At 39.4% G+C, this 27,207-nt stretch overlaps 4 protein-coding genes across 4 annotated transcripts; 2 read left to right on the top strand and 2 right to left on the bottom strand.

Moving 5' to 3' along the window:
- The first annotated feature begins 15,950 nt into the window (after positions 1–15,950).
- Positions 15,951–17,075, top strand: LOC148935879 (uncharacterized). The gene has a single exon (XM_089080562.1). It carries the CDS (start codon positions 15,951–15,953, stop codon positions 17,073–17,075), a length of 1,125 nt encoding a protein of 374 aa, XP_088936688.1.
- Positions 17,076–17,133: 58 nt separating this feature from the next.
- Positions 17,134–19,859, top strand: LOC148935878 (uncharacterized). Its single transcript, XM_089080561.1, has one exon. The coding sequence runs from the start codon at positions 17,134–17,136 to the stop codon at positions 19,720–19,722; it is 2,589 nt and encodes an 862-aa protein (XP_088936687.1). The 3' UTR covers positions 19,723–19,859.
- Positions 19,860–21,552: 1,693 nt separating this feature from the next.
- Positions 21,553–25,273, bottom strand: LOC148935877 (uncharacterized). The gene has a single exon (XM_089080559.1). The coding sequence runs from the start codon at positions 25,271–25,273 to the stop codon at positions 22,685–22,687; it is 2,589 nt and encodes an 862-aa protein (XP_088936685.1). The 3' UTR covers positions 21,553–22,684.
- Positions 25,274–25,331: 58 nt separating this feature from the next.
- Positions 25,332–26,456, bottom strand: LOC148935876 (uncharacterized). Its single transcript, XM_089080560.1, has one exon. It carries the CDS (start codon positions 26,454–26,456, stop codon positions 25,332–25,334), a length of 1,125 nt encoding a protein of 374 aa, XP_088936686.1.
- Between the last annotated feature and the right edge of the window lie 751 nt (positions 26,457–27,207).

Genomic DNA, 27,207 nt, shown 5'->3' with positions numbered 1-27,207 from the left:
CAAAAAGGTAAAAGATACAATCATTCATCGGATTAGCCGGATACTATCGAAAATTTATCGAAGATTTCTCACGAATAGCAAAACCATTAACAAAACTCACGAAAAAAGGAGAGAAATTTGAGTGGACCGAAATACAGCAAAATGCATTTGACATACTAAAAAATAAATTAACGACGGCACCGATATTAAAATATCCCGACTTCACGAGAAAATTCCTCCTAACCACGGATGCATCGGACTATGCAATAGGAGCCGTCTTATCGCAAGGCGAGGTAGGTCAAGACCAACCCGTCGCGTATGCCAGTCGTGTACTAGCTTCACGAGCAGAACAGAATTATAATACAACTGAAAAGGAATTATTCGCAATAGTATGGGCAGTAAAACACTTCACAGATCTTATTTATATAGGACAAAAATTTAAAATAACCGACTATAAACCGTTAATATGATTATTTAACGTAACAGATTCCGGATCACGTTTAATCAGATGGAGATTAAAATTGGAAGAATTCGATTACGAAATAATATATAAAGCTGAGAAAGCAAACGATAATGCTGACGCATTAAGCCGTAACGTGACAGCAATAACAGAAGAGCAACAAACTGACTGTCGCGTCAGAAAAGCAGTATAAAGAAGAAGAAAAGAAATAAATATTATACGAATACCACAATGCATCTATAGGACACCAGGGCGTTGAACTAACAATAAATAGAATACGATTACACCACAACTGGCTAGGATTAAAACAAGATGTTGAGCAATACATCTCAAAATGTGAACATTGTCAGAAAAATAAATTGCAACGACGCGCTAAAGCACCGTTAATGATAACAGATACGCCAACAAAATCATTTGAGAAATGCGCGTTAGATATCGTAGGACCATTGCCTGTAACGACGATGGGAAACAAATATATATTAACATTTCATTTTCATTTCTTTAATTTAACTAAATTTAGCAAAGGAATACCAGTACAAAATCAAGAGGCAACAACAATAGCAAAAGAGTTAGTGACAAAAATAATTCTAGAATATAGAATTCCAGACAAAATCTTGATCGACCAAGGAACAAACATTATCAGCAAATTATTTAAAAATACGTGCAAATTATTAAAAATATAAAAATTGCAAACGACGGCTTATCATCCAGAAACAAACGGAGCACTCGAAAGATTACATCGGACATTAACCGAATATTTACAATATTATATTAATAATGATCAGACAGATTGGGACGAATGGATACCGTATGCGATGTTCGCATATAATACGACACCGCACACCGCTACGGGATTCACGCCGTTCGAATTGGTCTACGGGCACCAGGCACCACTACCTACAGCCCTAACTAGCTCACCGAAATCATTGTACACATACGATGATTATGCGCAAGAACTCCGTGAAAGAATACGAGCCGCGAATCAGATAGCGAAAGAAAACGTAAAAGAGGAAAAACAAAAAGCAAAGGAAATCTACGACAGAAAAACAAAAATACGCACATTCAAAATAAGAGATAAAGTCCTATTACACGATGAAACAGTTCGACGAGAGAGATCGAAAAAACTAGACGCGTTATGGATCGGACCCTATACAATTTTAGAAAAAATAGGCGATTTAAACTATAAAATAAAAATGGACCGCCGAACAATAAATGTGCACGCGAACCGAATTAAACCGTCGTCGAAAATTAAAAAAAGATAAAAGAAAAGCACATAATACAAAACAAAAATATAGAAAAATAAAAATAAAAACATGGGGACTTACCGAAGAAGAATCCCAGCAGGTCTGGAAAATAATCCAATCACCAATATTCCAAAGTTACACTACAAAAAATCACTACAACTAACATCTACACTAGTAAATAACTAAGTACACTACAAACTGTATTACACTACGAGTGTACGAGTCATGCACAATATCAGGCCCCAGGAGAGCGGCCCCTCGCCTGCACGGGATTGGCCGCAGGGTCATTCCCCATATCGTCCTCGTCCAGATCGGCGGCTACCTCTATCGGATCCGGGTCTTCCAAGTCATCGACCTCCACGTCAGCGAGAACAGCATTAGGCATGGACACGAGTAACTCGTACTTCCACGGACCACGGCAACTCAAAGATCCTACCAGGAGCATCATCGGTGGCGAACCAGATATAATCGCCACAAACATGGAACACACCGTTAGAATAAAAACGGTTGACGATTGACAACCACTCGCGCACGAGACGGAAATGGGCCTGAGCGGCAGAGTTGTCCATAAATTCGTTGACACCATCGTCGATTTCGATGTCGAAGCCTTCGTCATCGGACGATGCTTCCGCCGCGGCTCGATCGTCAAAAACCGGATCGCGTCTATAATTCCCCTGGGAACCCATTATGTCGACACAAGAAAGGTACTTCGACAACTGATGAGATGCAGCCAGAAAGCTCATCGCAAATGAATAAAATATTAGAAGGGTATATCTAACACCGATATCACACGGAATATCTAACACCGATATAATAAATAGGACACCAAGAGAAATGATAAACGTTATAAAAAGCAAGCTCAACAGATTCACAGGAGAATCTTTTTAACTAAGATAGTGAAATAAGAATAAAGTAATATTACGCCAGGGAATATGACAAAAAAGAAACGCCGAATTCGAGCACCGTAAAATTTTCATAAAAAATAAAAATTTTTTATTTTTTTAACATTGCAGAATAAAGATATGGATAACCAATGGAGAAGAAGAAGAAAAACTACCATTTGAAGTAGAAAACTTCAAACACCACCCCGGAATATACTTCGAGGAAATAGGAAAATTAAACATAATCGAGTCATTCTGGAAAATAGTTATAAAAATAGATATCTCACCAATCGAAAAACGAACAGAGCAAATAAAAGAATACATTCTAAAAAAACGTAAAACATATGCACTATGTTACACTTCGCAAACAAGGGGTCATGTCATAACTATAATATCATAGTTGAAAACAATTACCAGCGGTTAAAACATTTAACAAAAAGAATAAACTTTCTGTATAAAGCACAAGATACAAAAACGAAACGAGGGCTGATAGATGGAATAGGAACTATTGCCAAAACATTATTCGAAACAATGGACAATGAGGATAGAAAACTAATCAATGAACAATTAAGTATCTTACATAACAAATAACAAACAACAGAGCATATAATAAAAAAATCAAATTAAAATCATAAACGCGACGATAGCGCATATAAGTAATCACGAGAAAATAATCCAAAATAATGAAAACATTTTAGCTAACGCAATCAAAAAATTAGAAATGGCACTAACAATGGAAATAAGTAGCGAAAATATAAAAGAACACTTTATAATCACCAACGCAATACTTGCTGCTGTGACACAAAACGCGGAGGACACACTAGAATACCTAACTGCGATAAAAAATGGAATACTATACCCACGACTAATACCGTTAGAAGAAATAATGAAAATCTTAAAGAAGCAATCACACAAATACCACAAGAATCATATTTTTCATTTAAAATAAGGGAAGAGGATTGGCTTACAATAGAAAAAGTAACGACAATGAGCGCGCACTGCGACAAAACAAACGTCTACACAATCCTACATTTCCCTAATTTCACTTCCACTATACGAAATATTAAACATAATACCACTACCGGTACCATACAAGCAAAACATATCCGTATTAATTGAAACGAACAATCCATTAATAGCTTTGGATACTGACAGACACATGTACGCAAAACTGACTCACGAAAAGTTAAGACAATGCAAGCAAATAAATACAAACTACTTGTGTGAACAAATCTTTCCAATTAGAAATGTAAAAACCGACCCGTTATGCGAAATAGATATATATATAGAAAATGATAACTGTTATAACAATTGTAAAATTAAATACATAACAATAAAAAATAGCATATGGATAGCTTTAAGTAATTCATATTCTTGATTATATTCCACACCAGCGAAACAAACTATTACAATTTTATGTAAAAATAATAAAGAAATGCGTAGAATTATTACAAATACAGGAAAAATAACGTTATCAAGTAATTGCAAAATAGTTACATCAGACGCGACAATAAAATTAACAAGTACCAACAAGGGAAAAGAAATAAAAACGTATTTACCAGAATATAATATTACATTACTAAGCGAAACTCTCAAGGTAAATAAGACATAAAAAATTAAATTAAAAGTTATACAAGACGCAACAGACCTGACAGAATTAACAAAGAAATTAAATAACATGAAGAACGAAATAAACAATAACGAGATACCTCTTTTTTTACAAAAACAAAAACTTTGTATATCCTGTATCAATTAGCAGCTCATTAATAATAATCATTGTTATCGCAACAATAATAATTGTAATAAGAAAGAAACGGCAGGGCCGTTACAACATAATTTTTTCTTCCGATACTTATAAGGAAAATATATCCGATACTTCCGATACTTATAAGGAAAATATATATATATATATATATACACCTGGCTTATTTGTCCTGCGCTGCTTATCCCGTTTGCACGTACACCGCTCGCGCTATCGCACTCGCTTGCCTGTAGGCCGCACGCGCCATCTCGCTCACGGCCCCCACGCGATACCGACTCCCCACCAGACCGACGGCGCGCAGTGGGGAACGCCGGCCGGGTATATAAGCCCGGCCGGCCGAAACATCGGGACTAGATCCCATCCTGTGATCCGACTTCGACCTGACCAGTACCTACTACCTCTCGGGACCAAGGTTTCGCTTGGCTCTGCCGGGTTTCACCGGCTTTCTCTACCTTCGAACTGATGTTTCACTCAGCTCTATCGGGTTTCGCCGACTCCTATCACCGCTCTTCGGGCTGAGGTTTCGCTCAGCTCCACCGGGTTTCGCCGGTTTCCGTTGCGAAGGCAGGGCTCGACGTGGCACTCAGCCCTGCCCGCAATACCTAGATGTCCCGCTTGACATTAGCTCGTAAGTACATGCGAGTAAGGCCGCTAGTTATAAGTCGGTAATTCGACGATCTTTAGTTGTAACCGCGCCGTAGTGATTAAGCCATCATCGATCGCACGCCGCACCTGTCTAGCGCTTTGCGTCAACTGCTTTGCGTCAACCGCTTTGCGTCTCCGCTTTGCATCTCACCTCCTGCTGCTGCCAATTACATTGCGACATCTCCTGGCCCTGCATGCTGTATCTATCTTTCGCTAAATAAATTATCTTTTTCACGTCAATCTGTGTTATCGTAAGCTTGAATCTCCCCTCCTCTCGAACCCGGACACCGACGAGCCGATCCGAGGCATCGAGGTGACCGCGTCACAATGTAAAAAAGCGAAAACTTCGTACCTCCGTTTTCTTTTACTAACGGGGGAGGATGTTGTAGCCAGATCTACAACTAATAATAAAAGTAATCCGCATGGCAACAAAATTAATCCGCATGAAATTCGGAAAAAGTCTTTCGAAAGACGACACAAATGCGATCGCCAAAATTGCGATCAGTCTTTCGAAAGACCGCAGAAATGCGCGAGAATATTGCGAAAAGTCTATCAGCAAATTCCTCAATTTGTTGATCGAACCAGGCGTGATATTGAGCAATCAATATCACGCGATCAATCGACGTAACCGATCAGAATGCTGATCGGGCATCGATCAGTCTATATAATCGACCCTACAAGGCAGAATTGGGAGAGTCAAGAATAACGTGTCGTTCGGAATCATTATTATAAATATCGCGCAAGATATTACAAAAGCGCGACGAAGTTCACGCCAGCCGTACTATCAGCATCTCAAGTGACATACTCGGTCGTCGGCCGCCAGAGTAACGCGATACGCGTCGAGCCGCCCGCCGACGTTTAACCGTGTGTAAAATAATAAAATAAGAAATACTAATCTCAAGAATTTGTGCATTTATTAAATAAACCAATTAAAATAAAGAAAGTATTAGTGTATAGAAGAAGATCCCTACATTCTTTTGATCCTGCTCGGAGTCCCAACTCCTTAGGCTTAACGAACCCGACTATCCCTATTATTATCGTTGTAGCCCATCCAGGGTACAACAATACCTTCAGATTGATGGATTCCATTCCGAACAGCAACCAGAATCCCGCATGCAAAGTCATAAATCTATCCTCGTTCAGGTTCTTAATGCTTCATGATGGAAAATACTCGAGTGATCTAGGGATATTTTTATTTTCATCGAAGATTTCCATAACAATGGATTTATCATCTGACCCATTAAAGTCATCCAGGATCTTCCATTCCGAAATCAGGTTCATCAAATTTCCGGTGCATCATGCCAGATCTACCGTGGATTCTCTCTGCACCCTACAGCATGTCCTAATTCCGGGGTTGTTTACCAAAATCAGTCCAAGACCGCAGGTCCAATCAAAAAGTAACTTTCCGCGCATATTATTGCACTTGTCCCATGCATAAAAACGGGCATTAAGGTCCCCAGCCAATAAAATTCGATCATCCCCGACAGACGCCATGATGTTCAGAAGATTGTCCAAATATTTTTCAAATTCCCTAACTGATCGATTAGGAGAAAAGTACACACTGAATAAAACAAAACCGATGATTCTAATTGCTACAACATCAGGAGCAGAGGCCAGCAAATGCCAATTAAACAAAAATTTATTGTTAATATATAGAGCAGCCAAAGGAGGACTATCATGGGAAGTGTACCAGCGATCATCGCGACTACAGGTTAAATATGGCTCCGAAATTACAGCCACGTCAATCTTTTGTTCATTAATCGTATTCATAAGTAAGTCTTGCGCCACCGAACATTTATTTAAGTTGATCTGTAAAATTTTCATCGCTATTCTGAAGGAATAGTCTCCATATTATTATCATTACCAATGGTATTATTCTCTTGTGGACTATTCAACCGACTTCTTTGAGATGACAGAGAATTATTAAATGATCTGTCTCTGAGATTACATAAAGGACCAGGCAATACAGGCGAATAAAACTCACTACCGGCTCTGTGCCCGCAAGATAAGCCTCTCTTCTTACATATAGGACAATTTGGACGACTATTGCACTTATTTAACTTGTTGAGAGATGAAGCATGAGCCAGATCTGTCCACATTACTAGGACATCTATGCCTGGTGTGGCCCCTGGCAAAACATTTGAAGCACCTGATCGGTCTGGCTGGAAGCAAGTCCACTTTCACGGATTTTACCCAGCCAAGTGTAATGCCACCAGCATCAGCGAGCTTCGTCGCAGCCTGGAGAGAGCATTGCAGCCAAACGATTCCCAGGCCATTTCTGGCAATCCTGATCGGACCAATTCTCACGCTGTCACGAGAACATCCTCCCAACGAAGAAACCTGTTCCCTATTTCGTTTGCAATTACCGAGTCGTCGAATCCGGTAAGCCTGATGTCCGCAGTCCTATTAGGTCTACTAATCTTCATCTTTTCGTCGTTTATAACGTTCTTCATTTTATTCACTAATAAATCCGCTTTGTTAGAAGAGTCGCTGCTCCTCACCTCCAGCAGCACCCCTCCAGAAAGTACCTAACTCTAGTGTTCAGTGCACTGAACTCCTCCAGCGGGATTGCCTCTTTCGCTCTTTCGAGGATCGACGCATAAGAGGGTCCTCCATCCTCTACGACAATCGAAATGGCCGCAACATTTGGTGAGTACGCTTTAGGCTTGTTTCTCTCATTAACTCGAGAACGTGTAACGCGCTGCGTTCTCGCATAATCACTATCCTCGTTTCTTTCAATCACTTGGACGCTCCTTCTGGCAGTATCGTTTCCTAACTTCCTACGCTTATTCCTTCTTACCATCTCCCATCTCTCTGTGTCATCACCTCCAAAGTCCGATGACGATGCAGGTATATTATCCGCCAAAGAGGACACTAGACGTGACCTTATGAAACCTTCTCTTTCCTCCTGACGAATTTCCAAAGATCTCCCTGTCTCACCTCCTCCACTCACACTAAATCATCCGCGAGTAATGCTTTCATAATATCTGTAAAACGTACCAGAAGTTCATTGGCTGCCTCCCTCTCCTTACCATGTTTATTCTATCCACATTCTTCCTCTTCTCTTTACTAATATTTATTTCTTTTTCAGGTGCATCACCTGCTGTATAAGAAAAATTTCTAGGAGCGTCCCTTTTTAACTGAGTTCCGCCACCCGCGTCTAGTCGTCGTCTCAAGGCAGCAGAAAACGATGGTTGTCTTGTTTGACTCTCTTCGATGGAAGATTTCCTATTATTCAGTTTGTCAGTGAGCGACTTAATGGATTGTCTCAGCATCCTATTTTCTTCTTTAATTTTGTTCCTCCTTTAGCTCTTGATAATGCTTGCCATGTAAATCTTCTTTTTTCTTACTATCTTTTCTCGCAATCAGGTCTTCAACTGCTTCCTTCGCCGACCACAGGTTGGTTTTCATCGCTTTGCTGACCAGGCTCTGCAAAGAGCTTGACTTTCTTCGACTATTTTCTATTTCTAAGCCATCAGCAGACTCAAACAATTTTTATAATAATAACAGTTCTGCAGTATAACACAATGCAAGTTCAATCAGCAAAGAAAAGCACAACGTAATGTCCGATGAGTGCAGGATTCATTCGTATAGTCTCTTCCACCGTAAGATAAGGAAAAATAGTCATTGCCTGATATAGATTATACAATGGACACATCACACTGCAACAGGTAACATATATTAATTGGCTCATTTAATAAATATGACTACAAAATAAATAAAATCATTTACTATCGATGCACAAAGAAGATCCACAGATAAATGATCAAAATACTAAATAGAAACATAACAAACATTCAATTATAGCTATAAGCATGGAAGTCAAAATGTCTCACTCATATAAAATCACAAATATCTAGTGATAAAACACTTTCTCATAATAGATCAATCAAAATTACGACTTTAAAGTCCAATCTCCAAGCCGATTCTTGAGTGAGCGTAATTAAAGTCAACTATTTCATAATTAAGATAAATAAAACGTAATAAACTAAAATAAATATTAAATATTGAATGAATCAGTGCTACATAGCCCATCGAAAAAGAGTTGCAGTATAAAGTAACAAAGATACAAACAGAACATTACATATGAATGGACATAGAGAAGTATTGCAGGTCAAAGTAGAAAGACTAAGTCGAATGATTTAAATCAGAAATTAAATTATAGTTCGAAGGTAACTTTCATATATGATATGAAAGCAATACATAAATGCGCGATCAAGTGAATCAGAGCTACCAATTACATAGCAAAAAATTTTTAAATATTAACTTGTCCACAATATGAATATCGATTCCGGTATAACACATCCCAGCACGATACCCCAGGAAAGGTGTACCCATCTGCACTCAGGGTGATCAAACCGAACAGACTCATAATTAATATCTTACATCCTAGAGGACGTACCTGGTGTAGTGTCATCATTATTACGAACAGATTCATATCATGTTCGAGGAATCGATTTACATGGATACTTCTAGATGGTGCTACCTGTATTTCATTAGCATATGCCTTCTCTTGTGATCAAAAATTGTACAATTTATACTATGCTATAGCTAGCACATAAACTAGCACATTGTGACATAATGACTCATTTAAATATTAGTACTCAATAATTGCTCATTACTTACAATACAATTATATCCAAAACATGATATATCCAAATCAAATAGGCTTTACTCAAAATTATTATTCAACGTATAAAATCTTATCAGCTACAGTCATTATTTAATTCTCATATGAAATAACTCATGACAGAGAATACTGAATTAATATTTGAGACGACGTGATCAGCTATTTTTCTTAACAAACGCTAACCAACTAAACAGTGACACGTGGCGCGGATACGGGTATAAATACCCGACAAATTTTGGGAGAAGAAACCAGTCCTATCCACTCCTCCGACCTGTCCGTCACAAACAATCGTTCCGACCAGAACAGCGAGAGAAGATTCTCTCACGAATACCGAGCGTTCTCCGTATTCCTGTTCTATCCTTTCTCGAGAAATCGGAGTGTTCTCAGCTTTCTCGCTCCGCAACGAATACTGAGCGTTCTCGATATTCTTGTTCCTCCCTTCTGGGGAAAAATCGGAGTGTTCTCAGATTTTCCTCCTCCCGACAATACCGAGCGTTCTCAGTATTGTCGCTTCATCTCATCTCGAAAGTCGGAGCGTTCTCGGACTTTCCCGCGACATCCGCCCCACATGTCACGGCCAGCATCAACGGTTGCCTAGCAACGCACACGCGCGGACCCGGTTGCCTGGCAACGCGCTACCGATACTCCCGGCATCCGGCATACCCGCAATCGAATCGCGTTACGAAGCGACCGGCGAAAAAAACGACAACGAACGACCGCGCAGCGAGAGGCGTCACGAATTACTGTAAATTAATTAAAGCCCGGCGGCCGCAACGCATCTCCCGAACCCGGCATCCGACGAGCGATAACCGAGCGCACGTCCCCGCGTCCGTGTCCGAGGAATAAAACCCGAGCGCGCAGGGACCATACCGTTACAATTCAACGTATCAAAATCATCCTATCAGCTATAATCATTATTTAGTTTTCATATAAAATGACTCATGACAGAGAATACTGAATTAATATTCAAGAATTAATATTATAAAATTCACTATACTGAATAAACAATATACAAAATCTGCAGCGGAATTTTTATGCAACACAGTATATCCAACTGTCAACATAACTTATAAGCTGAAGTATTATTAAAGCATATATAAAATATTAATTGAATACTATGTAATAATTATGTCTGTCAAAAATAGTATAATAAAAAAGGTATTTAATAATAGAATTTAATAAGCAAAAACAAAAAGTAATATCGATATCATCTTATAAGCATAAGAAGCATATACATATCTTCATTAACCTACCACTGCAGAAACAAAGAACACAGAACATAAACAAAATATATGCGATGCAAGCGATAACATTAATTAACATTGTAATTGCTGTAAATACAATCCGAAATATATTCCAATAACCGCATCATCAAATGTATGCCAATCACTCAGAGACACACTCGCGTGAATAATCCTTGCACCACACATATCTGCATTTAAGACACACGTACACACAAGAAACATACTGTTCCGAAAAAATAAAATAAATAAAAAATCATGGCAATCCATGCAGCTAACACATTCCGGATAGACGGACTTTAGAATAAAACAGAGCAGCCATCCGATGCATTACACCATAGCACTCTCCGCCATATAGCTATTCCATGCCATATTTAATTTTTAGGAAAAAGCACCGCTATAATGTAAAGACACTAGATCACAGCATATCGTCCCAGAATATATTACTGTCCACCTTGTCGTTTAGCCATATTATCTTTATCGCGGACGGCATTAGAAAAACCGCCATCTTGGTTGTCACGTTCTCGAAATTAATGAATTAGAAGAATAAACCAAGTTTCATTAATATAACTATCGTTCAACTAACATAGGCCATTGAATATCACTAATATTTTCCGGAAAAAGCACATAATAAACACGCAAAGTCGATAAAGAATGAATAAAAGAACAGAACAAGTGTCGGCAGGGGCAGATCACTCCACGATCACTTGAAAAATCAAATTCCATATAATTAACAAAATAAGTAGTTAGGTTAACAAAAAGTATATCGTTACGTTACTCATAATGTTGCGAAATTATTAATATGTAAAACAGAACACAAAATAAAAAATTAATTAAAAATTAAAGTAAATAATAAATTATATTAAAAATAAAAGTAGCTCAAAGAACACACTTGGCGGAGCGCGATAGAGACACGTCCGCACAGTATTACGGCCCCTGCACGACTTCGCTTTCATACCTATATCGATCTTGGTTTTGGCTTTCATCACTGCCCAAATAGCAGCTGCAGTTTTCTCGCTCAGAGTCGAATCCCTCATGATGACGCGTCCTAGGCTTTATCGGCGAGTACCTTGTCCGCTACGTGTTGACGAGATCGTTGCTCTGAGGATACGCAATGTCGTGTTCACGGCACGATGGATTTATGCCCGTTTCACCTAATCGATTCTTCAGCCGAATACCCGGGCCGCAAAATTGATAGCCGGAAATATGTAACTCAAAAGGAAGCGCATTTATAGCTCGATTGAGCAGACCTCCACTGCAACCTACGTTTGACGTTGCTGCTGCTGACATACGCTACAATCTTTTATCTTAGATGTGCGTACATTGCCACGGTTGGTTATAATGCTCGACACAGCGACGATAAGTTCGAATGTCCAAATTCGTCTTTATATGACCGGAAGCTTGTTCTACACATGATCGATATTCACCGCACGCGCATAACAGTACGACTTTCGATATATATATTACAACTGTTCAGCGCTCAAGTCCCAAATATCAGAGGGATGCGACAGCGCGAGATACATTTTTGCAACTGAGCGATTCGCGATTTCGCGCGCCTATAAATAGGCGTTCGATCGAAGCCTAGATAACGCAGTGTGAACATGAAATTCGTGCGGCAGTCACTGACGATACGCGTCGCGAATTGAGACGAAAAAGCGCGAATGATGAGGGACATCGCGACGGAGCATAAGCACGATGAAATGCTACCGAGTATCGCGCCATCATTTGCGGTCGAATTGCGATAAAACCAATGTTCTCATAAGTTTGCTCAAAAGTCCGCACGCTGTATGTTTCGAGAACGTGTACGTATAATCGAAATCGCTGCAACAACCAAAATATCGATATCTCGAAACTTTATTGACATCGATCGACGAAATCGGCTACTTTACCAGGTGTATGCATAAGTTTTTTCCGGTTTAACTAAGAGATGTCGCCAGCGAAAAGTACGCAGCGTATTAATTTGACACATACATCATTTTGTTCGTCTGACATTTAAAACTACAAACAAACACAAGTTGAGTCCGCCAAAAACTAGCTTCTTTGTTTTATCGTTCAGTGATCATGTCGAGTTTTGTGCCTGAAAAAGAACATTTGCGGCACGCATTGCTTTTTTTATTTAATCAAAAGAAAAAGGCTGTTGAAAGTCATCGTTTGCTGGTAGAAACATATGGTGAACACGCTCCATCGATTAGAACATGTGAGACATGGTTTCGACAATTAAAAGTGGTGATTTCAATGTGAAAGACAGTGAGCGCTCTGGTAGACCACAAAAATGCGAAGACGAGCAATTGCAGGAGTTATTGGATGATGACTCAACTCAAACTCAACGGCAATTAGCAGAAGCATTATATGTATCACAAGAAACAATCAGCAGACGTTTATGAGCAATGGAAAAGATCAATAAACTCGGTAAATCGGTCCCACACGATTTGAATGAACGTCAAATGGAAAATCGCAAAGTCACTTGTGAAATGCTGCTTCAACGCGAAAGGAAATCATTTTTGTATTGAATTGTGACGGGTGACGAAAAATGGATTTATTTTGAAAACCCGAAGCGGAAAAAATCGTGGCTTTCACCTGGCGAAGCCGGTCCATCAACACCAAGGCCAAATTGCTTCGGCAAGAAGACCATGCTCTGTGTCTGGTGGGACCAGAGCGGTATTGTATATTATGAACTCTTGAAGCCCGGCGAAACCGTTAATACACAACGCTATCGCCAAGAAATGATTAATTTAAACCACGCATTAACCGAAAGACGACCGAAATGGGCCAGAAGACATGGCAAAGTGATTTTGTTACACGACAATGCGCCGTCTCACACAGCAAAATCAGTGAAAGACACCTTGAAATCGTTTGGATGGGACATCCTTCCGCACCCACCGTACTCCCCAGATTTGGCGCCATCTGACTATCACCTCTTCGCATCAATGGGGCACGCGCTCGCAGAGCAGCACTTCAGCAATTTTGAGGAAGTTGAAAAATGGTTCGACGAATGGTTTGCCGCAAAAGACAAGCAGTTTTTCTGGCATGGTATTCATAAATTACCTGAAAGATGGGCGAAATGTGTAAAAGCCGATGGCCAATATTTTGAATAAAAAAAAATTAATTTCCCTTAAAAATTACGTGTCTTTTTTTACTAAAAAACCGGAAAAAACTTATGCATACACCTGGTACAAGTAGTGATACTAGGCCGGTTCTAACCCAGGAGCTCCGAGCGGGGTGCGGGTGTGCGGGGTAACTCGGGGACGCGGGGGTAAAGGAGAGGGGGTAACTGGTAGGCACGGGGAAGGGGGAATGCTTTGTCGACAATCCTTTGGAATGTACTTTTGAGGGGGAAGGGAGGAGGGGGTCTTTTTTTGTCTAGGAAAAGCTGCTAGAAAAGATATTTTTTGTAGAAATTGACATAGGAAAAAAAAGCGCCGATATTCGGGCTGCTATGTATTTAAACAAATTGCTATTTGGGAGATTTATAATGACGTCCCGAATTAGAAAAAATATTGACGACTGTACGTGTCACAGCATGTTAAGAGAAGCGCCAATAATCCGGCTGCTATAAATAAATAAATGTACATGTTGCAACGAGTTAATTTCGAACAATCTCGAAAAATCCGTTATTTAATGAAAATAATGTACCTAAACAAATTCGAAAGATTTATAATGATGTCCCGATATAGAAAAAATATCATTGACGATTGTATGTGTCGCAGCATAGTAAGAGAAGCGCCAATAATCCGGCTGCTATAAACAAATGTACACGTTGCAACGAGTTAATTTCGAACAATCTCGAAAAAATCCGTTATTTAATGAAAATAATGTACCTAAACAAATTCGAAAGATTTATAATGATGTCCTGATTTAGAAAAAATAGCATTGACAATTGTACGTGTTACAGCATGGTAAGAGAAGCGCCAATAATTCGGCTGCTAAACAAATGTATATGTTGTAACGAGTTAATTTCGAACAATCTCGAAAAAATTCATTCAATAAAAATAAGTCGGTAAATGGACACTTCTTCTCTCTTAATTTTTTCCTAATAATAAATATTGAAACATGTTCGTTCCTGTTTGGTCAAGTCCAAGTTTTCACGTACGAGCCAAATAAATTTTGACAGTGACATGGAACGGAAACTATAAAACTGAATACGATTTTTTATAGATGTTACACCGATAAATAATATTCCATCATAAATACCAAGTTTCTTTCTTTTTATGTTGAAAAAACTATTCCGGATATCGATTGATATTATTCCAACTGTTACTTTCAAGTTAGTGCTGTCTTTAAAAAAAAAGTCATCAAATCTTTTCTATCGAATCTTCTTATCGGAGAAAAATTGGAGATAAAAAAACGGGAAAACTTGGGCTGCTACAAAAATCAAAATTGTGATTCGGAAAACTTATGACCATGCTTCGAGTTCGACAAAGGGACAATGAAATTATAGACGATATATATAGTAGACTCCTTGGGCACACAGAATCACAGTAGATCTCGGAAGTCTCGGAAGTCTCGAAACGAATATCGATCGTGATACTGTAAGAAAAATAGTGAATATGAATAACGTATTAAATATAGAAAATGTGTTTAATATAAACATGGAGAACCTCAGAAATATAGTGGACGAAGAGTTTGGAGATGAACTAGAAATGGAAATTAATAATATTGACAATATTAATATTGACATTGAAGACGAAGAACATGCGTTGTCTGACGATAGTGACTACATAAGTGATCAGAGTGAAGAGCTAACGGATTATGCAGAAAAAATTGTTACGCATTCGGAACTCCTTGCGTTGAATAATAATAAAAAGTATTGTTCAATACAATTTTATTATTCAACGGGTGGTGCACTAACTCTGTGTGCTGAATGCATGGTTCGTCTGGCGGACACTGATATTGGAGTATTGTATGCCGTTAGGAAGCACGAGATAGATACTCTCAATGCGCTAAACAGCCGATTTTGCTCCAATTGCCAACAGTCCGTCTGTATGATAATGCCATGCAATATGTGCCCAATTTGCACCGCGTAAAAAAAAAAAAGACGATATTGTGGACAAATCACGTGCAAGTGCAAGTGCAAGTGCTTCGTGGGACGCAATATAAAAAAAAAAAAAATGGAACATCTCGAGCGAGTGGAACGCGAGCTGCTAGAACAATGCAGCCAGGTCGCTACTTTGGTGGAGTGTTTCGCGTGGCTGCAACAATGCGATGAGTGTATCGAACAACTCGAAGAACTTAGTCGTGTTAAGCGTCCTCGACTCACCGTTGCAAATAGACAATCTGTGGTGGCGAGGATCGCACGACTCGCGGGTGCAAAGGTACAATTAGAAAGACGTTTCGTGCACGTTGGTGGCGAGTACGCGAGCACCAGTAGAGACAATGGATCTCTCGTTTGGCGCGAGATTGATACGGCGTTTGAAAGCCGTATATTGACTGGTGCGGTGATCAACGTGAACTATATCGAGCCGCGACGATTTTTGGAAGATGCCGGTGGTGTAGTGCTCGAACGAGTGCGAGACATTATAGAAAGACACGATAATGTAAAAGTGAACACCGCGTTCAACGGCGAGTTTGTGACGGGCGATAAACGCGCCAATAAAAGTATAAACACTAAGAATAGTGAACTCTTTCGAGTGTCAAATGTGGATGAGTGGTACGAGCAGCACATCATTGAACCTATGTTGGCATCGCTCGAAGAATTTCAAGAACGCGACAGTGGATGGGCGCTATCACGTATATTAAATTTAACAATTAATGTTAATAAATATAATCCCATGCACGCAGGGTGTTACATCGAGTTACCGCGGGAAATTATGTTAAAGAGAGCGGTAATTAACGTGCAGTCAACGGATAATGCGTGTTTCGCATGGTCAGTGGTCGCGGCCTTGCATCCGGTCGAAAGGCATACAAATCGGGAATCATCGTATCCACATTATACGACGGTGTTAAATCTCCAAGACATTACGTTTCCGATGACGTTGAATCAAATTAAAAAGTTCGAACATCTCAACGAAATCTCTATCAACGTCTACGGTATCAAGAAAAAGGAGATTCTCCCAATACATCTGACAACAAAGAAAATGGAGAAACATGCAAATTTGTTGTACATGCAGGATCCGCGCGACGATAATGGACACTTCGCGTACATCAAAAACTTATCCCGTCTTGTGAGCTCGCAACTAAGTAAAAAAGAACACAAGAAATACTTTTGTGATCGGTACGTATGCACATTTTTTTAACAAAATATGTAAAATATTTTATAATTGTTAATTTAAATGCTAAAAATACTAAAAAAATATGTTTTCCGTTTGCAGATGTTTACATTATTTTAAGTCATCTGAGAAATTGGAATCGCATACGGTGGATTGCGAACGGATGAACGATTGCGCCATCCGACTGCCGAATGAGGACGACAAGTGGCTCAACTTCAAAAACTACTGCAACAAAGAACGACTTCCATTCATCGTCTACGCAGATCTTGAGTGCATACTGCGAAGGATGGAGCCGCAAAGAGAAAACACGTCGTACACATATCAACAACAACAACACAAGGTATTTAGCGTAGGATATTATGTGCGATGCTCGTACGACAATGCGTTATCGACGTATCAATTTCGTCGCGGCGAAGACTGCGTTGCATGGTTCGTTCAACAACTCGAAAATTTGGCGCATCAAATAAAAATTTTGTTATCCGCGAATGTCCCTATGGAAACATTATCGAGAGATCAGTGGGAGACATACCGTAGCGCAACGCGTTGTCACATTTGTGAGAAATCATTTGCGTCGGACGACACGCGGGTACGTGATCATTGCCACCTTACCGGTCGTTACCGCGGACCCGCACATTCGAATTGCAATCTAAACTATAAAAAATCATATTGCATTCCTGTAGTCTTTCACAATTTATCCGGTTATGACGCGCACTTTGTTATCACAGAAATAGCTACGGCATACGAAGGCAAAATTGACGTGCTGCCGATAACAAAGGAAAAATACATTTCATTCACTAAACATGTCAAAGATAGATCAGATTCGCAAAATTGTGTACAATTACGATTCATCGATTCGTACAAATTTTTGAGTACCAGTCTCGATAAATTGACATCTTTTTTAAGTAGAGAGAAATTGAAAATTTTACATTCCGAATTTTCCACGTTATCGAACGAGGATTTTGATTTGTTGACGCGTAAAGGTGTCTTTCCTTATGAATATGTGGATCATGCGGACAAGCTGCAGGACACGCGCCTACCATCGCGCGAATCATTTTATAGTTCGTTAACCGGTGACACAGTGTCGGAGAATGATTACGCGCACGCCGTGAACATCTGGCAGCGGTTCTCTATTGAAACCTTAGGCGAATATAGCGATCTATATTTGAAGACTGATGTCTTGTTATTGGCCGACGTTTTTGAAAATTTCCGTGAAAATTGTATCAAAAGTTACAGTCTCGATCCCGCTCATTACTACACATTGCCAGGTTTCACGTGGGACGCCATGCTGAAACATACGCGTGTAAAATTTGAGTTGCTCACCGACATCGATATGGTTATGTTTATCGAGCGCGGTATACGCGGCGGCCTCAGTCAATGTTCCAACAGATACACGCAGGCCAATAACAAGTACATGCGTTCGTACGACCCGTCGAAACCGTCGTCGTATTTGATGTACTACGACGTGAACAATTTATACGGATGGGCGATGTGTCAACCGCTGCCCTATGCCAAATTTCGATGGGTTGAAGACATCGCGAACTTTGATGTGAGCGCGATCGCTCCGGATTCGCCTACGGGTTATATTCTCGAGGTCGATCTCGAGTATCCGCATCATCTGCACGATCGACACACCGACTTACCTTTCTGTCCGACGCGCGATAAACCACCCGGCACGCGACAGAATAAACTTCTCGCGACGCTATATGACAAAAAGCGATATGTCATCCACTATCGTAACCTGCAGCAATGTACGCGCCACGGTCTTCGTATCGCAAAGATACACCGCGTACTACAATTCGTTCAATCCACCTGGCTCCGCGATTACATCGAACTTAATACACAGTTTAGAATGTGCGCGAAAAACGATTTCGAAAAAAATTTATACAAATTAATGAACAACGCGGTATTCGGTAAAACGATGGAAAATGTCCGGAATCACGTGGATGTAAAATTGATAACGAAATGGGACGGACGATACGGTGCGGAGGCAATGATCGCGAAACCAAATTTCCACAGCCGCAGCGTCTTTGCGGAAAATTTAATCGCCGTCGAACTGCGTAAACTCGAGGTAAAATTCAACAAGCCGATTTATGTGGGTATGTGTATACTCGATATATCAAAAATCTGCTTGTATGAATTTCACCACGAATATATGTTACCGCTGTATCGCGACAAATGTAAAATCATGTACACCGACACAGACAGTCTTGTATATCACATTGAATGTGATGATGTGTACGAGACGATGAAACGTGATATCGCTAGATTCGATACAAGCGATTATCCGGCGGACAACGCATATGGTATGTCTCTCGTGAATAAAAAAGTACCCGGCCTAATGAAGGACGAAAATAACGGTGCGATTATGACGGAATTTGTTGGACTCAGAGCGAAAATGTATGCGATGAGAGTGGATGGTAAAAAGGACATCAAAAAGGCGAAAGGTGTAAAAAATAACGTCGTAGCGCGAACAATAACGTTCGATGATTATACACGGTGTTTGAATGAAGAGATCGAAATGACTCGTCGCCAGTCATGTATAAGATCCAAGTTACACCAAGTATATACGATATCCGAATCAAAAATTGCTCTGAGTCCATACGATGACAAACGATACATCATACCGGATTCGACGGAAACGTTACCATGGGGACATTGGCGAATACCTTTGTAATATACATGTATTTTTTATATATAGTTTTATACATATATATGTACATATATACGTATTTCTTATAGTTTATATATACAACATATGTACATATGTATGTATGTAATGTACAGTATGTAATGTACATATATATGTATTTATGTACGTGTGTACGTATATACATATTTGTAGTTTATGTACATATGTACGTATGTATTTATGTATGTACATATGTACGTATGTATTTATGTACGTATGTACATATGTACGTATGTACATATGTACAGTATGTACAGTATGTAATGTACGTACATATATATGTACGTATGCACATACATATGTACGTATGCACATACATATGTACGTATGTATGTACATATGTACGTATGTACATATGTACAGTATGTAATGTACGTACATATATATGTACGTATGCACATACATATGTACGTACATTATGTATGTACATATGTACGTATGTATTTATGTACATATGTACGTATGTATTTATGTACGTGTGTACGTATGTATTTATGTACGTGTGTACGTATGTATATACATACTTGTAGTTTATGTACATATGTACATATGTATGTATGTATGTACATATGTACATATGTATTTATGTACGTATGTATATACATACTTGTAGTTTATGCACATATGTACGTATGCATATACATATGTATGTATTTCTTATAGTTTATATGTACTTGTAGTTTATATGTACTTGTAGTTTATATGTACTTGTAATTTATATGTACTTGTAGTTTATATGTACGTATTTCCCGTAGTTTTATACATTTTATATCTTAAGTTCATCGTAGTTAGTCCATCAGTATAGTTTCTTTATGAAAATGTAATGGAAGAAAAAATAAGACTTGTTGTATATATTTTTATGTAAATATTTTTTTATATAAATATTTTTATATTTGTTTACAATAAATGAATTAAATCACATTATTTTTGTGTATCCAAGAATTGTGTGACCCATCAAATCCCAACCACTTGACGTAAACCTTATCTCCTTTCCTACGCAGTACTTTCTCCACGAGATACACGTCCGGATGAGTCGCGCGATGCAACTCGTGCTCGTAGAATGCTCCAGCAATGAATTCTCCGCGATAGTCTTCGAGTAGATAAGTTACGGGATTAGTACGCTGCACTTTAACGATCTTAAACACCTCGGTGGTCCAATTTGGCGTGTAACCTTTTTCGAAAACTGTCTTGTACTTGCTCACGCGTACCGATTCGCCTACTTTGAATTTTGCTGGACCTGCGATCTTTATCGCGCTGTACACCGTGCCCAAGAGTTTTTTAGCGATCGCGGGAGTTACGTCAATGGGTCGCATGCCAATAGTGCGATGTTTGCGCGCGTTGTAATCTAACACGAGACGTGGCAGCGCGTCGACCCACTTGTAAGTACCATTAAGTGTAAACATCTTCCACATGTCGTTTTTAAGTGTGCGATTGAACCGTTCGACGATCGATGCCTTCAATATCGAATACGTGGAATAATGATTAACGCTATGTTTTTTCAAGAGTTTCTGCACATCGGCGTTGTAAAACTCCTTCCCCATATCCGTTTGCAAATTTCTCGGGCATCTTCCGCTCTCTCGAATTATCTCGGCGATAGCGTTAGCTGTCTCGCTTCCGATCTTGCTCTTAAGCGGTACGGCCCAGGCATATTTGCTCAACGCATCGATAACGGTGAGTATGTAATGATGACCTCTGTTGAAATTCGAATATGGACGCATCTCGACGATGTCAGCTTGCCACAGATCGTCGTATCCTCGAATTATGACACGTCTTCGTGGAAAATTTCTTCTGGCTGGAGCGTTAAAGTGCAGCGTACTAATCCCGTAACCTATCTACTCGAAGACTATCGCGGAGAATTCATTGCTGGAGCGTTCTACGAGCACGAGTTGCATCGCGCGACTCATCCGGACGTGTATCTCGTGGAGAAAGTACTGCGTAGGAAAGGAGATAAGGTTTACGTCAAGTGGTTGGGATTTGATGGGTCACACAATTCTTGGATACACAAAAATAATGTGATTTAATTCATTTATTGTAAACAAATATAAAAATATTTATATAAAAAAATATTTACATAAAAATATATACAACAAGTCTTATTTTTTCTTCCATTACATTTTCATAAAGAAACTATACTGATGGACTAACTACGATGAACTTAAGATATAAAATGTATAAAACTACGGGAAATACGTACATATAAACTACAAGTACATATAAATTACAAGTACATATAAACTACAAGTACATATAAACTACAAGTACATATAAACTATAAGAAATACATACATATGTATATGCATACGTACATATGTGCATAAACTACAAGTATGTATATACATACGTACATAAATACATATGTACATATGTACATACATACATACATATGTACATATGTACATAAACTACAAGTATGTATATACATACGTACACACGTACATAAATACATACGTACACACGTACATAAATACATACGTACATATGTACATAAATACATACGTACATATGTACATACATAATGTACGTACATATGTATGTGCATACGTACATATATATGTACGTACATTACATACTGTACATATGTACATACGTACATATGTACATACATACGTACATATGTATGTGCATACGTACATATGTATGTGCATACGTACATATATATGTACGTACATTACATACTGTACATACTGTACATATGTACATACGTACATATGTACATACGTACATAAATACATACGTACATATGTACATACATAAATACATACGTACATATGTACATAAACTACAAATATGTATATACGTACACACGTACATAAATACATATATATGTACATTACATACTGTACATTACATACATACATATGTACATATGTTGTATATATAAACTATAAGAAATACGTATATATGTACATATATATGTATAAAACTATATATAAAAAATACATGTATATTACAAAGGTATTCGCCAATGTCCCCATGGTAACGTTTCCGTCGAATCCGGTATGATGTATCGTTTGTCATCGTATGGACTCAGAGCAATTTTTGATTCGGATATCGTATATACTTGGTGTAACTTGGATCTTATACATGACTGGCGACGAGTCATTTCGATCTCTTCATTCAAACACCGTGTATAATCATCGAACGTTATTGTTCGCGCTACGACGTTATTTTTTACACCTTTCGCCTTTTTGATGTCCTTTTTACCATCCACTCTCATCGCATACATTTTCGCTCTGAGTCCAACAAATTCCGTCATAATCGCACCGTTATTTTCGTCCTTCATTAGGCCGGGTACTTTTTTATTCACGAGAGACATACCATATGCGTTGTCCGCCGGATAATCGCTTGTATCGAATCTAGCGATATCACGTTTCATCGTCTCGTACACATCATCACATTCAATGTGATATACAAGACTGTCTGTGTCGGTGTACATGATTTTACATTTGTCGCGATACAGCGGTAACATATATTCGTGGTGAAATTCATACAAGCAGATTTTTGATATATCGAGTATACACATACCCACATAAATCGGCTTGTTGAATTTTACCTCGAGTTTACGCAGTTCGACGGCGATTAAATTTTCCGCAAAGACGCTGCGGCTGTGGAAATTTGGTTTCGCGATCATTGCCTCCGCACCGTATCGTCCGTCCCATTTCGTTATCAATTTTACATCCACGTGATTCCGGACATTTTCCATCGTTTTACCGAATACCGCGTTGTTCATTAATTTGTATAAATTTTTTTCGAAATCGTTTTTCGCGCACATTCTAAACTGTGTATTAAGTTCGATGTAATCGCGGAGCCAGGTGGATTGAACGAATTGTAGTACGCGGTGTATCTTTGCGATACGAAGACCGTGGCGCGTACATTGCTGCAGGTTACGATAGTGGATGACATATCGCTTTTTGTCATATAGCGTCGCGAGAAGTTTATTCTGTCGCGTGCCGGGTGGTTTATCGCGCGTCGGACAGAAAGGTAAGTCGGTGTGTCGATCGTGCAGATGATGCGGATACTCGAGATCGACCTCGAGAATATAACCCGTAGGCGAATCCGGAGCGATCGCGCTCACATCAAAGTTCGCGATGTCTTCAACCCATCGAAATTTGGCATAGGGCAGCGGTTGACACATCGCCCATCCGTATAAATTGTTCACGTCGTAGTACATCAAATACGACGACGGTTTCGACGGGTCGTACGAACGCATGTACTTGTTATTGGCCTGCGTGTATCTGTTGGAACATTGACTGAGGCCGCCGCGTATACCGCGCTCGATAAACATAACCATATCGATGTCGGTGAGCAACTCAAATTTTACACGCGTATGTTTCAGCATGGCGTCCCACGTGAAACCTGGCAATGTGTAGTAATGAGCGGGATCGAGACTGTAACTTTTGATACAATTTTCACGGAAATTTTCAAAAACGTCGGCCAATAACAAGACATCAGTCTTCAAATATAGATCGCTATATTCGCCTAAGGTTTCAATAGAGAACCGCTGCCAGATGTTCACGGCGTGCGCGTAATCATTCTCCGACACTGTGTCACCGGTTAACGAACTATAAAATGATTCGCGCGATGGTAGGCGCGTGTCCTGCAGCTTGTCCGCATGATCCACATATTCATAAGGAAAGACACCTTTACGCGTCAACAAATCAAAATCCTCGTTCGATAACGTGGAAAATTCGGAATGTAAAATTTTCAATTTCTCTCTACTTAAAAAAGATGTCAATTTATCGAGACTGGTACTCAAAAATTTGTACGAATCGATGAATCGTAATTGTACACAATTTTGCGAATCTGATCTATCTTTGACATGTTTAGTGAATGAAATGTATTTTTCCTTTGTTATCGGCAGCACGTCAATTTTGCCTTCGTATGCCGTAGCTATTTCTGTGATAACAAAGTGCGCGTCATAACCGGATAAATTGTGAAAGACTACAGGAATGCAATATGATTTTTTATAGTTTAGATTGCAATTCGAATGTGCGGGTCCGCGGTAACGACCGGTAAGGTGGCAATGATCACGTACCCGCGTGTCGTCCGACGCAAATGATTTCTCACAAATGTGACAACGCGTTGCGCTACGGTATGTCTCCCACTGATCTCTCGATAATGTTTCCATAGGGACATTCGCGGATAACAAAATTTTTATTTGATGCGCCAAATTTTCGAGTTGTTGAACGAACCATGCAACGCAGTCTTCGCCGCGACGAAATTGATACGTCGATAACGCATTGTCGTACGAGCATCGCACATAATATCCTACGCTAAATACCTTGTGTTGTTGTTGTTGATATGTGTACGACGTGTTTTCTCTTTGCGGCTCCATCCTTCGCAGTATGCACTCAAGATCTGCGTAGACGATGAATGGAAGTCGTTCTTTGTTGCAGTAGTTTTTGAAGTTGAGCCACTTGTCGTCCTCATTCGGCAGTCGGATGGCGCAATCGTTCATCCGTTCGCAATCCACCGTATGCGATTCCAATTTCTCAGATGACTTAAAATAATGTAAACATCTGCAAACGGAAAACATATTTTTTTAGTATTTTTAGCATTTAAATTAACAATTATAAAATATTTTACATATTTTGTTAAAAAAATGTGCATACGTACCGATCACAAAAGTATTTCTTGTGTTCTTTTTTACTTAGTTGCGAGCTCACAAGACGGGATAAGTTTTTGATGTACGCGAAGTGTCCATTATCGTCGCGCGGATCCTGCATGTACAACAAATTTGCATGTTTCTCCATTTTCTTTGTTGTCAGATGTATTGGGAGAATCTCCTTTTTCTTGATACCGTAGACGTTGATAGAGATTTCGTTGAGATGTTCGAACTTTTTAATTTGATTCAACGTCATCGGAAACGTAATGTCTTGGAGATTTAACACCGTCGTATAATGTGGATACGATGATTCCCGATTTGTATGCCTTTCGACCGGATGCAAGGCCGCGACCACTGACCATGCGAAACACGCATTATCCGTTGACTGCACGTTAATTACCGCTCTCTTTAACATAATTTCCCGCGGTAACTCGATGTAACACCCTGCGTGCATGGGATTATATTTATTAACATTAATTGTTAAATTTAATATACGTGATAGCGCCCATCCACTGTCGCGTTCTTGAAATTCTTCGAGCGATGCCAACATAGGTTCAATGATGTGCTGCTCGTACCACTCATCCACATTTGACACTCGAAAGAGTTCACTATTCTTAGTGTTTATACTTTTATTGGCGCGTTTATCGCCCGTCACAAACTCGCCGTTGAACGCGGTGTTCACTTTTACATTATCGTGTCTTTCTATAATGTCTCGCACTCGTTCGAGCACTACACCACCGGCATCTTCCAAAAATCGTCGCGGCTCGATATAGTTCACGTTGATCACCGCACCAGTCAATATACGGCTTTCAAACGCCGTATCAATCTCGCGCCAAACGAGAGATCCATTGTCTCTACTGGTGCTCGCGTACTCGCCACCAACGTGCACGAAACGTCTTTCTAATTGTACCTTTGCACCCGCGAGTCGTGCGATCCTCGCCACCACAGATTGTCTATTTGCAACGGTGAGTCGAGGACGCTTAACACGACTAAGTTCTTCGAGTTGTTCGATACACTCATCGCATTGTTGCAGCCACGCGAAACACTCCACCAAAGTAGCGACCTGGCTGCATTGTTCTAGCAGCTCGCGTTCCACTCGCTCGAGATGTTCCATTTTTTTTTTTTTTATATTGCGTCCCACGAAGCACTTGCACTTGCACTTGCACGTGATTTGTCCACAATATCGTCTTTTTTTTTTTTACGCGGTGCAAATTGGGCACATATTGCATGGCATTATCATACAGACGGACTGTTGGCAATTGGAGCAAAATCGGCTGTTTAGCGCATTGAGAGTATCTATCTCGTGCTTCCTAACGGCATACAATACTTCAATATCAGTGTCCGCCAGACGAACCATGCATTCAGCACACAGAGTTAGTGCACCACCCGTTGAATAATAAAATTGTATTGAACAATACTTTTTATTATTATTCAACGCAAGGAGTTCCGAATGCGTAACAATTTTTTCTGCATAATCCGTTAGCTCTTCACTCTGATCACTTATGTAGTCACTATCGTCAGACAACGCATGTTCTTCGTCTTCAATGTCAATATTAATATTGTCAATATTATTAATTTCCATTTCTAGTTCATCTCCAAACTCTTCGTCCACTATATTTCTGAGGTTCTCCATGTTTATATTAAACACATTTTCTATATTTAATACGTTATTCATATTCACTATTTTTCTTACAGTATCACGATCGATATTCGTTTCGAGACTTCCGAGACTTCCGAGATCTACTGTGATTCTGTGTGCCCAAGGAGTCTACTATATATATCGTCTATAATTTCATTGTCCCTTTGTCGAACTCGAAGCATGGTCATAAGTTTTCCGAATCACAATTTTGATTTTTGTAGCAGCC

This window comes from Pogonomyrmex barbatus, unplaced genomic scaffold, assembly GCF_055798465.1.
Source record: "Pogonomyrmex barbatus isolate J1 unplaced genomic scaffold, ASM5579846v1 scaffold31, whole genome shotgun sequence".
Taxonomy (NCBI): Eukaryota; Metazoa; Arthropoda; class Insecta; order Hymenoptera; family Formicidae; genus Pogonomyrmex; species Pogonomyrmex barbatus.
Note: the sequence above shows the minus strand (reverse complement) of the source record. Positions and strands in the feature narration are given on the sequence as shown.